The sequence below is a fragment of the Salvelinus namaycush genome, chromosome 9 (genome assembly GCF_016432855.1).
Source record: "Salvelinus namaycush isolate Seneca chromosome 9, SaNama_1.0, whole genome shotgun sequence".
In the NCBI taxonomy this organism is placed as follows: domain Eukaryota; kingdom Metazoa; phylum Chordata; class Actinopteri; order Salmoniformes; family Salmonidae; genus Salvelinus; species Salvelinus namaycush.
Window position 1 is genome coordinate 3,917,735 of NC_052315.1, and position 15,654 is coordinate 3,933,388.

Sequence of the window (15,654 nt, forward strand, 5' to 3'; positions counted from 1 at the left end):
GCGTCTTCCTAGTCTGGTTGCTAGCTAATGTGCTAGCTAGCTGTCTGTCTTGTTTTTATGCATAACCTTGCACTTAGTCAACATATAAATAAAGATACATCTATTTAAAGGTTTAATATTAATTCATATTTCGAAGTAGACTGCGATGTGAAAAAGGTAAGGTTGTGCGTGCTATATAACTTTACCACATGTTTGGATGATTAGCTATCGTTAGCTAGCTAGGTCAGGTAAATGCCGATAAACAACTAACGTTCCAACTAGCTATGGATGGGAAGGGCAAGTTATGTTTTGTGTAGCTAGCTAGTAGCTAGCTTTTACTTGTGTAGTTAGTACCAGTAACTAGCTAACTATATAGTCACCAGTTCTGAGCTGCTTTATGTAACTTAGCTACCTAGCTCCTTGGCTAATAAGCTAAGTGTGCCTGCCTGCTGTGTCAATTATGTCAGTGTTGAAAACCATCCATACATAGCCTCGATTCCAGACATGGCAGTATTGTTGGGATTTCACACTTACATTGTGAAGTCATGAGCAGAGAATCCAGTGCATGCTTTCCGTGTCTTTTAGCCAGTGTTTACAACTTCACATGAGTTCCAGGGAGATAAAGGAGATGGGAGACATCTTGGCCAATGAAGCTGATCTTCTCGGGATGATCAAGGAGGTATGTGAAAGGAACGGTATATTAACTTTTACACTCGCGGGAATTGGCCTATATGGATAGGGCTATGAACTTTATTTATTATAATGGAGAAAATTGAGAAAATCGGACATCTCTGAAATGAAAATAGATGGCCCTCCCTTAACCAAAATATATTTTACCTTGAAAATAAACAAGTGACCCCCCCCCCCCCCACCCACCTTCTATCGTTTAACCTCACTTCTTGGACAGACCAGAGCCTTAGATGTACAGTTTTAGAAACTGTTCTTCGTCCTGTAAGCATTACATGGCAACGCAGGAATTTTGATAGCATAGAGGGCTATGGGCCAGAAGGTTGTGGGTTCACAGACCACCTCACACAAGAGTAGGTAGGGGTGGACAGATCTCCTTCATAGTAAAAGCATTGCATGAATCTATCATTGTATTTGCAGGTAAGAGGAAAACATTTAATTTGATTAAAATGTCAAGCAATTCTACATATTAGCATAATCCTTTTTAATACCACACAAATTACCAAATTTCCAGGAAAAGAATAGACAGAAAGAAAGGCCTGTGTTTTCTTATCATAATTCTCCAATGGCAAATCAGTGTGTCTTGTTTGCAACAAAAGTGTTTGCAAATAATTACATCTGAGATGTCATTAGGAATCTGAACATGGTACGTTGAAAAGTTAGGCCTACCTTTCTACCCCAGACAGAGTAGGTCTACCTTTCTACCCCAGACAGAGTAGGCCTACCTTTCTACCCCAGACAGAGTAGGCCTACCTTTCTACCCCAGACAGAGTAGGCCTACCTTTCTACCCCAGACAGAGTAGGCCTACCGACGCTGAACAAAGCTTTAACTGCTGGCTACTCGTCTTCCGTGGCTTAACCCAATGAGAAAAGGTGACAAGTGTTTCCCTGAAAGCTGTCTGGAATTAAACATCTTCTATTTTGCAGAAAGTGAATACCTTAATCAATCAATTGATAATGACAGAAATAGATTACTTCCCAGGCAAAGCACTTTTTTTTGTCTCCTCAGCTATAGAAGGTTGAAGCTCAGCCTCTGAATGTCAAAGAAACTAAACAATGATATCGTCATATGCGTCAGATTAACGTCTTTCCCAGGTATTTTACAATTTGTTTGTAGCATAAAGCATTGCCAAGCGCTGTTATAAGTCACTTTTTATATAAATCAGATCTGTTTTATTTTCTTCAAAATCTTAAGCTAACAAAGGGTAGACATGTGCTTTTTGCCATTTTCTTTAAGAAAAGGTAGGCCTATGGCATACCCTCTCATACCCCTTCAATTCGAGTATTGGTTTTATTTGAACAGTCCTTCACTGACACGGAGGTAGACTACTTAAAGAGTGCATGGTGGTTGGAGGAACTGGCTGACAAATCTATGGATATAGCAGCCTATAGCTTAATATCTGTCAAACAGGTAGGCCTACCTCTTATTTATTAAATAAGAAGAAATAGGCTCCAACATAAATCCCTCTTGTTGTTAGTAAACTGTAATTAAAATGAAGTCCGTTGCAATGAATTATGCTTTCTAGAGTTCACCTACTTTCAGCACCGTGAGGTGTCAATTTTTCCGATTGATTGTGCCGCGACTGTTGCTTCCAAGTTTCAGCACCAGAGTGTAAGTTACTTGAATCTTGCTTATTGTAGGGTCAATAACATGGGCAAGAAACATTGTTTTTATGAAAATCAATCAATTATATAGTAGTAGCAAGCTATCAAAGTTGACCTCCGGTCCTCCTTCTCATCTTCGCACTCTTCAAATCAAACTGAACAGAACATAGGTTATAGGCTAGTCGGCACGCAAGATATAAATAAGAAATTCGTTAGAAGCCTTTGACTCTCCTCCTGAACTTCCACTGTAGGCCTACACAGCACAGCTTTGGTTAGGTAGCACACTGAAAAGGTGTTTGATCAGCAAAAGCAGAGCAGGCCAGGGCTCATATCCATTGCAGTGTGTAATGCAGCCTAGTTTTATTTACAAACGTTCCAGCTGTTATCTTAGAAATATAACTTTGCTCTGAGCTTCTCAGAGCATTGACTATAGGTGCATTTGATATTGCGCGCCCAGCAGAGAATCAGAGATGAGGGGCGGCATCGGGTACACATCAATATATAGCCTAGTAAGCAACTCATTCTAAAAATTCAAAAACACTGAGAAATACTGAAATTTCATCAATTATAAATTACATGATCCTCCCCTGGATTAGATTTGTAAATAAAAAATATTAAACCCTCCTCTTGACAGACATTGAAAAAGCACGACCTTCCCCCATTTTCCTCCAGGTACCCATTCTGTAAATTTTGATTCTAAATTGAAATGTTTCTTACAGAAAAAATATGAAAAGAGTATGCATAACCATGGTAGCAATTGAAAGGGAACAGTTAGGAGATCCTGTGAAAATGATTAGACCAAAGGTGAGGATAAAACAGTTCACCTGACACAGGACTTAATCCAAACATTACACTGTTGATTTTATATGCGTTTTACATTTACTGTACTTTTTTCTGGATTTGTTGATAATGAAATAGGAAAATATCCTGGACACATTCAGTAACATGATAAGAATATTCCTGGAAAATGTGGGGTAGGCGCAACATAAGAGAAAATAATTCCAAGAGTTCTAGTGAGAGGCCTAATTGGTGTCTCCAAGTGGACACACATCTCTCCAAAGTGTGCACAGTTCCTAAGTAATTTCAATGCACTTTTATCACTCAAAGAAGAGTCTTCTAGTGATGTCGTTGAGGAGCTAGAGAAAGCACACTTGTAGTTGTTTTGTATGGAACACAACGCTGCATCCCCGCCATCACACAATTACTGTTGTTGTTTAGTCAATCCAAAAATGGCCTTTATAAATCACAATCTGGGTCAGGTGGGAATCATTTGACAGCTTGTGCAATTGCCAACATGACTAGCTAAGTTATAAAATACGATATTACAGCGTTCGGCTTTCAAAATTCATTTCAGGGAAACAGTCATTTTGGTGTGCATAGAATGGAGTCCTGAGTACATTCAGGTGCGTTGTGCCGCGGCAAAAAGAAATCACAATAGACAAACACAGGCTCATTCTGTTCAGAACAACCCAGGGTATGTCAATCAAATTCAATCATCAATCAATTGTATTTATAAAGCCCTTTTTACATCAAAATGCTGTACAGAAACCCAGCCTAAAACTCCAAACAGCAAGCAATGCAGATGTAGAAGCACGGTGGCTCGGAAAAACTCTCTAGAAAGGCCAAAACCTAGGAAGAAACCTAGGAAGAAACCTAGAGATGAACCAGGCTCTGAGGGGTGGCCAGTCCTCTTCTGGCTGTGCCGGGTGGAGATTATAACAGTACATGGCCAAGATGTTCAAACGCTCATAGATGACCAGCAGGGTCAAATAACAATAATCACAGTGGTTGTAGAGGGTGCATCAGGTCAGCACCTCAGGAGTAAATGTCAGTTGGCTTTTCATAGCTGATCATTCAGAGTTCGACAGCAGGTGCGGTAGAGAGAGAGAGTCATAAACAGCAGGTCCGGGACAAGGTAGCACATCCGGTGAACAGGTCAGGGTTCCATAGCTGTCGTCTTATAACTGTACATCAAACATAGAGATCATAAACGTTGACTCTGTATATGACATATGACAGGTTTACGATTTGGAAATGTGAAGTGCACATTTGGACTCACATGTATTTGGCTGGCGTGTATGACATCAAAGCAGTATTTATTATAATCTTCAACGTCTCTTCTTTCAAAATACAAAGAGTCCTCTTAATTTACAGCATTTCCCCCTCACTCAGACAACACAAAAATGTTTCAATAGTTGCCCAATCAGCAGGAGGGATGGGAGCAACTTCTCGTTGTGCGGTGCTCAAGTTCAGAACGGCTGTCAGTCAAAACACTGAAGCACAGTGCCAGAGCTCTGATGTCATGTATAGCATGTTACTGTAAAGCAACTGGGTTGCAATTTTAGGCGTTTATCAGTGCCCAAATCTACCATTTTACAACCCGTATACGGGTACGATTGTAAAGGGCCCATGGCATCTCATTGGAAAGAGTATATTATGAAGGGTATGGGAAATCAAGGGTTTATTAACACATCTCATTGGTATGTGAAATCAAGGGTTTAAGACATCTCATTGGGAACACAGATGTGTCGAGTCAAATGTGCTTAATGTTGCTAACCATGCAACGATGATGCACCAGTGTCTTTCTATGTAGCCCGTCTGGGATCAGGCTAATTCTAATCGTCTCAGTCACTACATGCAATTGTGTAGTATTTGGATAAAAGTAGGTAGTGTTTGTTGTTTTAATCTGAATTGAAAGCTATAACTTCTCTCTTTTTTTTTCTTGACCAGTATTTGAAGTATGGTGAATTTGAAGAGACAGTTCATCACTTTGAGAAGGAGTGTAAAAACAAAGGGAAAGTTGTTCCAAAGCCCAGAGGCAACAGTCTTCGGGACTCGAAAACGCTGATTATCCAGGTAAATGGTTTATTTTTTATTATTTTTCTTTAAGCTGCATTCAATGGTCATTGCTGGAAATGACAGACATTCATCATAGATACCCCAAATAGTATACTAACCACAGACGCTGAAGTTCTAATGGAGTCATTCCAAAATTCCGTGATGGAAGATGGTTCTATTTGAATGGTACTGTTGTAACCGATGTGAAATGGCTAGCTAGTTAGCGGTGGTGCGCGCTAATAGCCTTTTAGTTGGTGACGTCACTTGCTCTGAGACCTTGAAGTAATGGTTCCCCTTGCTCTGCAAGGGCCGTGGCCTTTGTGGAGCGATGGGTAACGATGCTTCGTGGGTGACTGTTGTTGATGTGTGCAGAAGGTCCCTGGTTCGCGCCCGGGTCGGGGCGAGGGGACGGACTAAAGTTATACTGTTACACTAGCCCACTCCTGTATCCCCACAGAAGGACCTGTTGAGCTCATTTGAGGACGGCGACTTCAAGGTGTTCTTCGAGCTGTGGACAGAGTTTGTCCCTCTGGAGGTCAGGGATTGTGATCCTCACGCCCAGAAACTGGAGTTTTACCTTCATGTCCACTTCACCATCTTCCCCCTGAAAATACACTTGGGCAGACATGTACGTATAATATGCCTCTCCTTATTCTGAAGTAGTACCGCTAACTGGGATGTGCAATTTTGTAAAAAACACATGTTAGAAGTTACCCAAGCTCTAATTGTGTTTTAGTATGAGTTCCAGACCCAGGTTTCAAATAGTGTTTGTTATCTTTCAAATACTTTGAGTTTGAAATTAAACCTGATTATGGAATGCAAGATGAGCTGTTTTGACGATGAGCTGTTTTGAGCACACCTTGAAATAACTATTTGAACCCAGGTCTGGTGTATTCCGTTTTCTGTCTCAACGTTGTATCTCTTATATCAGACTTATAGGCTAAGTGTTGCTCTTTTTTTTTTTTAGCACAAGCCTGGCTTTGTGTACTTTTGCATATCAGCTCCCTCGACTCTGGTGAGAAAAATAGCATGTAAAAAAAAAAAAATCAAATCACCATCAGCCAACAGATGGCCTCGTTGCACCATGCAGCCTGTCCTTAGCAACAAGCCATTCACACTGGTTAGTTAGGTGAAGTTCTCTTCACCGCTCCTTGGTTCCCAGCAAATCAAAATGGTGGTCCTATCCAGTGCAGTTGTATAACCTATAACCGATAGCGTTTGTGAAAGTTGTGCACCATAGATAATCTAATCTTATTTTTGTGTTATCCCTTCAGAGTAAATTCAATTGGTCACGTGTTTAAAAACGTAACTTGTTAATACAATACAGTACATAAACATATCAATGAGCCTATACAGTGCATTTGGAAAGTATTCAGACCCCTTCCCCTTTTCCACATTTTGTTACGTTACAGTCTTATTCTCAAATGGATTAAATATTTTTTTCCCTCATCAATCTACACACAATACCCCATAATGATAAAGCGAAAGCAGGTTTTTAGACATTTATGCAAATGTATTAAAAATAAAAAAACATATCTTATTTACGTAAGTATTCAGACCCTTTGCTATGAGACTCAAAATTGAGCTCAAGTGCATCCTGTTTCCATTGATCATCCTTGAGATGATTCTACAACTTGATTGGAATTCACTTATGGTAAATTCAATAGATTGGACATGATTTGGAAAGGCACACATCTGTCTATATAAGGTCTCAAAGTTGACAGTGCATGTCAGAGCAAAAACCAAGCCATGAGGTAAATTAATTGTCCATAGAGCCCCGAGACAGGATTGTGTCGAGGCACATATCTGAGGAAGGGTACCAAAACATTTCTGCAGCATTGAAGGTCCCCAAGAACACAGTTGTGTTATGCAGATGAATGAGGACCCAAAAGCGACTTAACAAAAACAGAGTCTTTATTCCAAACTTAAACAAAACGGTACTCCTGGATATATCTTAGATGACACCTGCTCACACGCAGCATCTGATGAAGGCAAAAACACGACAGGGCGGAACCAGGACGCCTGCTCACACGCAGCATCTGATGAAGGCAAAAACACGACAGGGCGGAACCAGGACACGGAACAGCAAACATCAAACAAAGATCCGACAAGGACAGAAGCGGAAAACAGAGGGAGAAATAGGAACTCTAATCAGAGGGCAAAATAGGGGACAGGTGTGAAAGATTAAATGAGGTAGTTAGGAGAATGAGGAACAGCTGGGAGCAGGAACGGAACGATAGAGAGAGAGCGAGAGAGGAAGAGAGGGAGGGGAAGAGAGAGAGAAAGAACCTACTAAGACCAGCAGAGGGAGACAAATGGAAGGGAAGCACAGGGACAAGACATGATAATCAAAAGACAAAACATGACAGTACCCCCCCACTCACCGAGCGCCTCCTGGCGCACTCGAGGAGGAACCCTGGCGGCAACGGAGGAAATCATTAATCAACGAACGGTCCAGCACGTCCCGAGATGGAACCCAACTCCTCTCCTCAGGACCGTAACCCTCCCAATCCACTAAGTACTGGTGACCACGTCCCCGAGAACGCATGTCCATGATCTTCCGTACCTTGTAAATAGGTGCGCCCTCGACAAGGACGGGAGGGGGGGAGGGAAGACGAACGGGAACGCGAAGAAAAGGCTTGACACAAGAGACATGGAAGACAGGGTGGACGCGACGAAGATGTCGCGGAAGAAGCAGTCGCACAGCGACAGGATTGACGACCTGAGAGACACGGAACGGACCAATGAACCGCGGAGTCAACTTGCGAGAAGCTGTCGTAAGGGGAAGGTTACGAGTGGAAAGCCACACTCTCTGACCGCGACAATACCTAGGACTCTTAATCCTACGTTTATTGGCGGCTCTCACAGTCTGCGCCCTGTAACGGCAAAGTGCAGACCTGACCCTCCTCCAAGTGCGCTCACAACGTTGGACAAAAGCCTGAGCGGAGGGAACGCTGGACTCGGCGAGCTGGGACGAGAACAGAGGAGGCTGGTAACCAAGACTACTCTGAAACGGAGATAGCCCTGTAGCAGACGAAGGAAGCGAGTTGTGAGCGTACTCAGCCCAGGGGAGCTGTTCTGCCCAAGACGCAGGGTTTCGAAACGAAAGGCTGCGTAAAATGCGACCAATCGACTGATTGGCCCTTTCTGCTTGACCGTTAGACTGGGGATGAAACCCGGAAGAGAGACTGACGGAAGCACCGATCAAACGACAGAACTCCCTCCAAAACTGTGACGTGAATTGCGGACCTCTGTCTGAAACGGCGTCTAACGGGAGGCCATGAATTCTGAACACATTCTCAATGATGATTTGTGCCGTCTCCTTAGCGGAAGGAAGCTTAGCGAGGGGAATGAAATGTGCCGCCTTAGAGAACCTATCGATAACCGTAAGAATCACAGTCTTCCCCGCAGACGAAGGCAGACCGGTAATAAAGTCTAAGGCGATGTGAGACCATGGTCGAGAAGGAATGGGAAGCGGTCTGAGACGACCGGCAGGAGGAGAGTTACCTGACTTAGTCTGCGCGCAGTCCGAACAAGCAGCCACGAAACGGCGCGTGTCCCGCTCCTGAGTAGGCCACCAAAACCGCTGGCGAATAGAAGCAAGCGTACCCCGAACACCGGGGTGGCCAGCTAACTTGGCAGAATGAGCCCACTGAAGAACAGCCAGACGAGTAGGGACAGGAACAAACAGAAGGTTACTAGGACAAGCGCGCGGCGACGCAGTGTGAGTGAGCGCTTGCTTTACCTGTCTCTCAATTCCCCAGACAGTCAACCCGACAACACGCCCTTCAGGGAGAATCCCCTCGGGGTCGGTAGAAACCACAGAAGAACTAAAGAGACGGGATAAGGCATCAGGCTTGGTGTTCTTATTCCCCGGGCGATAGGAAATCACGAACTCGAAACGAGCGAAAAACAACGCCCAACGAGCTTGACGTGCATTAAGTCGTTTGGCAGAACGGATGTACTCAAGGTTCTTATGGTCAGTCCAAACGACAAAAGGAACGGTCGCCCCCTCCAACCACTGTCGCCATTCGCCTATGGCTAAGCGGATAGCGAGCAGTTCGCGGTTACCCACATCATAGTTGCGTTCCGATGGCGACAGGCGATGAGAAAAGTAAGCGCAAGGATGAACCTTATCGTCAGACTGGAAGCGCTGGGACAGAATGGCTCCCACGCCCACCTCTGAAGCGTCAACCTCGACAATAAATTGTTTAGTGACGTCAGGAGTAACAAGGATAGGAGCGGATGTAAAACGCTTCTTGAGGAGATCAAAAGCTCCCTGGGCGGAACCGGACCACTTAAAGCAAGTCTTGACAGAAGTCAGAGCTGTGAGAGGGGCAGCCACTTGACCGAAATTACGAATGAAACGCCGATAGAAATTAGCGAAACCGAGAAAGCGCTGCAACTCGACACGTGACTTAGGGACGGGCCAATCGCTGACAGCCTGGACCTTAGCGGGATCCATCTGAATGCCTTCAGCGGAAATAACAGAACCAAGAAAAGTGACAGAGGAGACATGAAAGGCGCACTTCTCAGCCTTCACGTAGAGACAATTCTCTAAAAGGCGCTGGAGTACACGTCGAACGTGCTGAACATGAATCTCGAGTGACGGTGAAAAAATCAGGATATCGTCAAGGTAAACGAAAACAAAGATGTTCAGCATGTCTCTCAGTACATCATTGACTAATGCCTGAAAGACCGCTGGAGCATTAGAGAGACCGAACGGCAGAACCCGGTATTCAAAATGCCCTAACGGAGTGTTAAACGCCGTTTTCCACTCGTCCCCCTCTCTGATGCGTACGAGATGGTAAGCGTTACGAAGGTCCAACTTAGTAAAGAACCTGGCTCCCTGCAGCATCTCGAAGGCTGACGACATAAGGGGAAGCGGATAACGATTCTTAACCGTTATGTCATTCAGCCCTCGATAATCCACACAGGGGCGCAGAGTACCGTCCTTCTTCTTAACAAAGAAAAACCCCGCTCCGGCGGGAGAGGAAGAAGGCACCACGGTACCGGCGTTGAGAGAAACAGACAGATAATCCTCGAGAGCCTTACGTTCGGGAGCCGACAGAGAGTAAAGTCTACCCCGAGGGGGAGTGGTCCCCGGAAGGAGATCAATACAACAATCATACGACCGGTGAGGAGGAAGGGAGCTGGCTCTGGACCGACTGAAGACCGTGCGCAGATCATGATATTCCTCCGGCACTCCTGTCAAGTCACCAGGTTCCTCCTGAGTAGAGGGGACAGAAGACACAGGAGGGATAGCAGACATTAAACACTTCACATGACAAGAAACGTTCCAGGATAGGATAGAATTACTAGACCAATTAATAGAAGGATTATGACATACTAGCCAGGGATGACCCAAAACAACAGGTGTAAAAGGTGAACGAAAAATCAAAAAGGAAATGGTCTCACTGTGGTTACCAGATACTGTGAGGGTTAAAGGTAGTGTCTCACATCTGATACTGGGGAGAAGACTACCATCTAAGGCGAACATGGGCGTGGGCTTCCCTAACTGTCTGAGAGGAATGTCATGTTTCCGAGCCCATGCTTCGTCCATAAAACAACCCTCAGCCCCAGAGTCTATCAAGGCACTGCAGGAAGCAGCCGAACCGGTCCAGCGTAGATGGACCGACAAGGTAGTACAGGATCTTGATGGAGAGACCTGAGTAGTAGCGCTCACCAGTAGCCCTCCGCTTACTGATGAGCTCTGGCCTTTTACTGGACATGACATGACAAAATGTCCAGCAGAACCGCAATAGAGACAAAGGCGGTTGGTGATTCTCCGTTCCCTCTCCTTAGTCGAGATGCGAATACCTCCCAGCTGCATGGGCTCAGTCTCTGAGCTGATGGGAGAAGATGGTTGAGATGCGGAGAGGGGAAACACCGTTAACGCGAGCTCTCTTCCACGAGCTCGGTGACGAAGATCTACCCGTCGTTCTATGCGGATGGCGAGTGCAATCAAAGAGTCCACGCTGGAAGGAACCTCCCGGGAGAGAATCTCATCCTTAACCTCAGCGTGAAGTCCCTCCAGAAAACGAGCGAGCAACGCCGGCTCGTTCCAGTCACTGGATGCAGCAAGAGTGCGAAACTCTATAGAGTAATCCGTTATGGATCGATCACCTTGACATAGGGAAGCCAGGACCCTGGAAGCCTCCTTCCCAAAAACTGAACGATCAAAAACCCGTATCATCTCCTCTTTAAAGCTCTGATAATCGTTAGTACACTCAGCCCTTGCCTCCCAGATAGCTGTGCCCCACTCCCGAGCCCGACCAGTAAGGAGTGATATGACGTAGGCGATCCGAGCTCTCTCTCGTGAGTATGTGTTGGGCTGGAGAGAAAACACAATATCACACTGGGTCAGAAAGGAGCGGCACTCAGTGGGTTGCCCAGAGTAACATGGTGGGTTATTAACCCTAGGTTCCGAAGACTCGGAAGACCAGGAAGTAACAGGTGGCACGAGACGAAGACTCTGAAACTGTCCTGAGAGGTTGGAAACCTGAGCGGCCAGGGTCTCAACGGCATGACGAGCAGCAGACAATTCCTGCTCGTGTCTGCCGAGCATTGCTCCCTGGATCTCGATGGCAGTGTTGCGAGAATCCGTAGTCGCTGGGTCCATACTGGTCGGATCTTTCTGTTATGCAGATGAATGAGGACCCAAAAGCGACTTAACAAAAACAGAGTCTTTATTCCAAACTTAAACAAAACGGTACTCCTGGATATATCTTAGATGACACCTGCTCACACGCAGCATCTGATGAAGGCAAAAACACGACAGGGCGGAACCAGGACGCCTGCTCACACGCAGCATCTGATGAAGGCAAAAACACGACAGGGCGGAACCAGGACACGGAACAGCAAACATCAAACAAAGATCCGACAAGGACAGAAGCGGAAAACAGAGGGAGAAATAGGAACTCTAATCAGAGGGCAAAATAGGGGACAGGTGTGAAAGATTAAATGAGGTAGTTAGGAGAATGAGGAACAGCTGGGAGCAGGAACGGAACGATAGAGAGAGAGCGAGAGAGGAAGAGAGGGAGGGGAAGAGAGAGAGAAAGAACCTACTAAGACCAGCAGAGGGAGACAAATGGAAGGGAAGCACAGGGACAAGACATGATAATCAAAAGACAAAACATGACAAGTTGCCTCCATCATTCTTAAATGGTAGAACTTTGGAACCACCAAGACTCTTCCTAGAGCTGGCCGCCCGGCCAAACTGAGCAATCAGGGAAGAAAAGCCTTGGTCAGGGAGGTGACCAAGAACCGGATGGTCACTATGACAGAGCTCCAGAGTTCCTCAGTGGAGATGGGAAAAACTTCCAGAAGAAAAACCATCTCTGCAGAACTCCACCAATCAAGCCTTTATGGTAGAGTGGCCAGACGGAAGCCACTCCTCAGTAAAAGGCACATGACAGCCCGCTTGGAGTTTGAGAGGTCTGAGAGGCACCTAAATGACTCTCAGACCATGAGAAACAAGATTTGCTGGTCTGACGAAACCAAGATTGAACTCTTTGGCCTGAATGCCAAGCGTCACGTCTGGAGGAAACGTGGCACCATCCCTATGGTGAAGCATGGTGGTGGCAGCATCCCTACGGTGAAGCATGGTGGTGGCAGCATCATGCTGTGGGGATGTTTTTCAGCGGCAAGGACTGGGAGACTAGTCAGAATCGAGGGAAAGATGAACGGAGCAAAGTACAGAGAGCTCCTTGATGAAAACCTGCTCCAGGGCACTCAGGACCTCAGACTGTGGCGAAGGTTCACCTTCCAACAGGACAACGACCCTAAGCACACAGCCAAGATAACGCAGGAGTGGCTTCGGGGACAAGTCTCTGAATGTCGTTGAGTGGCCCAGCCATAGCTCGGACTTGAACCCGAGCTAACATCTCTGGAGAGACCTGAAAATAACCTGACAGAGCTTGAGAGGATCTGCAGAGAAGAATGGGAGAAACTCCCCAAATACAGGTGTGCCAAGCTTGCAGTATCATACCCAAGAAGACTCGAGGCTGTAATCACTGCCAAAGGCGCTTCAACAAAGTACTGAGTAAAGGTTCTGAATAATTATGTAAATGTGATATTTCAGTTTTTTATTTTTAATACATTTGCAAACATTTTGAAAAAAAACGTTTTTTGCTTTGTCATTATGAGGTGTTGTGTGTAGATTTGATGAGGGAACGGGTCTGAATACTTTCCGAATGCACTGTATACAACAAGAGTACTGCCCTCCCATATCAATACATACAGAGCCTGTATACAACAAGAGTTCTGCCCTCCCATATCAATACATACAGAGCCTGTATACAACAAGAGTTCTGCCCTCCCATATCAATACATACAGAGCCTGTATACAACAAGAGTTCTGCCCTCCCATATCAATACATACAGAGCCTGTATACAACAAGAGTTCTGCCCTCCCATATCAATACATACAGAGCCTGTATACAACAAGAGTTCTGCCCTCCCATATCAATAGTCCAATACTCTTAGCAATGTTGTCTCCAGCTGGAGCAGCCCACTACTTTTAATTACCAAATAAATGCAATCAATAATTTAGTTTGAATGTGTTTCTCCCACAGGACCGAGCAGACTTTGAGGTGAGGATCACCCACTTCAAGAACTACCTGGAGACGCGAGGGGCAGCACTCAGTCAGACCACTGAGTTCCTACCCTACTACGCCCTCCCCTTCGTGCCCAACCCTATGGTGCACCCCTCCTTCAGAGATCTCTTCCAGGTGACACCATTGTCCCTGAACGTACTCACTATACATGTCATATCAACATTAGCAGTATGTAACAACCAAAAAAGCAATGCAGGGCGGGACACTGATTGGGCACATGAATGAATGAAGGAATGAATGAATGAATGTGCTGTACTTCACTAACTGCCCATGTTATGCTATGGTATGTTGTTATCAGGATTCCTGGATTCCAGAGATGAAGCAAGAGCTGGAGAAGTTCCTGACTGTGACACTGAAAGTGTCCAACACTCCAAGGCTTCTGTCGTTATATGTATCCTTTTTGACAAGAATCATTAAATGTGACCCATATTCAGTTAAGCTGAGGTCACACCAGGAAGGGCAATTGACGTTCACAGCATAAAATCATATAATAAAACCTATATACACTAGTGGGGCAGCAGGTACCCTAGTGAACAGAGTGTTGGGCCAGTAGGTGGATCGAATCCCCCGAGCTGACAAGGTAAAAATCTGTCGTTCTGCCCCTGAACAAGACAGTTAACCCACTGTTCTCCGGTAGGCCATCATTGTAAATAAGAATTTGTTCTTAACTGACTTGCCTAGTTAAATAGGTTATTTAAAAATACATAAATAAAATAGTGGCACCTTGCGGGCGGGAAATCATTGGAAATGAATAATTTGATTGAATGCAATTCATTTCCCCCCCTCTATTCACAACGGTATTCAGTTGGTAAGAGACAGACATTCAGTAAATACTAGGAATAGATTGTCCACCATCTATGCGTTGTCCAGACAGAAAAGAGAAATAGGCAAAATAACATTTCGATTTAGAGCAATAAAGAAATGGAATAAATTAACTGAGCGAACCAGAAACCTTTCAATATATAAATTTAAACATTATTTTAAAACGATTTAAATATAACACATAGAAATATTGTGGGACTATAGTAGATGAAGAATCAATATTTTTTTAGATTGAGTATTTATTGGGTCATTATGTTAGTATATTATGTATGTTTGTAATAGTGTGTTATATGTGAAAATGTGTTCGTATTATAAATTGTATTTTAATGTTTAAGGACTCTTGGGAGATTAGTCCAAATGGGGACTAAAAGAGACCCAAATAAAATCAAAAATGACTGGGACATTGCAACTCAATAGATTCTAGTCAGCATACAAAGTAAACACTTCCAAGGTAGCTAAGATAAATATGACTAATCTAGAAAAGGTACATTTCATGAAGATGTGTGGGCTTGCTTCAGCTGAATACAAATATTTGTAGCCTGCCATTGCCACTTGATCTTTGAAATATTGAATGAGCAAATTATGTAAAAAGGCATAAAACTTATTTTTTTGAAATGTTTTACATCAAGGGTGGTCAACCATCCGCCCAGGAGAGCTAATGGGTACAGGCATTTATTCCAGCCCCCCTCTAACAAACCACATTTAAGCTCTGTCAAGTTGATTGTTGATCATTGCTACACAGCCATTTTCACGTCTTGCCATAGATTTTCAAGCCTATTTAAGTCAAAACTGTAACAAGTCTGCTCAGGAACATTCAATGTCATCTTGGTAAGCAACTCCAGTGTATATTTGTCCTTGTGTTTTAGGTTATTATCCTGCTGAAAGGTGAATTTGTCACCCAGTGTCTGTTGGAAAGCAGACTGAACCAGGTTTTCCTCTACGATTTTGCCTGTGCTTCTAGCTGTATTCAATTTGGCCTCATTGTGAAATCTCTGAGGTTTCCTTCCTCTCCGGCAACTGAGTTAGGAAGGATGCCTGTATCTTTGTAGTACTGTCTACCAGTCAGTTCCCTTCTTTGCGAGGCATTGAAAAACATTTCAGCTTT

The 15,654-nt window shown here is 44.4% G+C and overlaps 1 protein-coding gene across 3 annotated transcripts in view; it reads left to right on the forward strand.

Moving 5' to 3' along the window:
• Positions 1 to 15,654, forward strand: part of LOC120053598 (lisH domain-containing protein ARMC9) — a 108,842-nt gene continuing 93,188 nt past the window's right edge. Inside the window, exons 1-6 of one of the 3 annotated variants that reach the window (XM_039000738.1) lie at positions 1 to 156; positions 565 to 658; positions 5,002 to 5,127; positions 5,567 to 5,737; positions 13,686 to 13,841; positions 14,026 to 14,118. In XM_039000738.1, the coding sequence (XP_038856666.1) occupies positions 584 to 658; positions 5,002 to 5,127; positions 5,567 to 5,737; positions 13,686 to 13,841; positions 14,026 to 14,118 (621 nt within the window). In that variant the 5' untranslated portion in view covers positions 1 to 156; positions 565 to 583. Of the gene's footprint in view, positions 157 to 550; positions 659 to 5,001; positions 5,128 to 5,566; positions 5,738 to 13,685; positions 13,842 to 14,025; positions 14,119 to 15,654 lie in introns of those variants that run through there. The other 2 variants (XM_039000737.1, XM_039000736.1) reach the window with 2 other exon arrangements.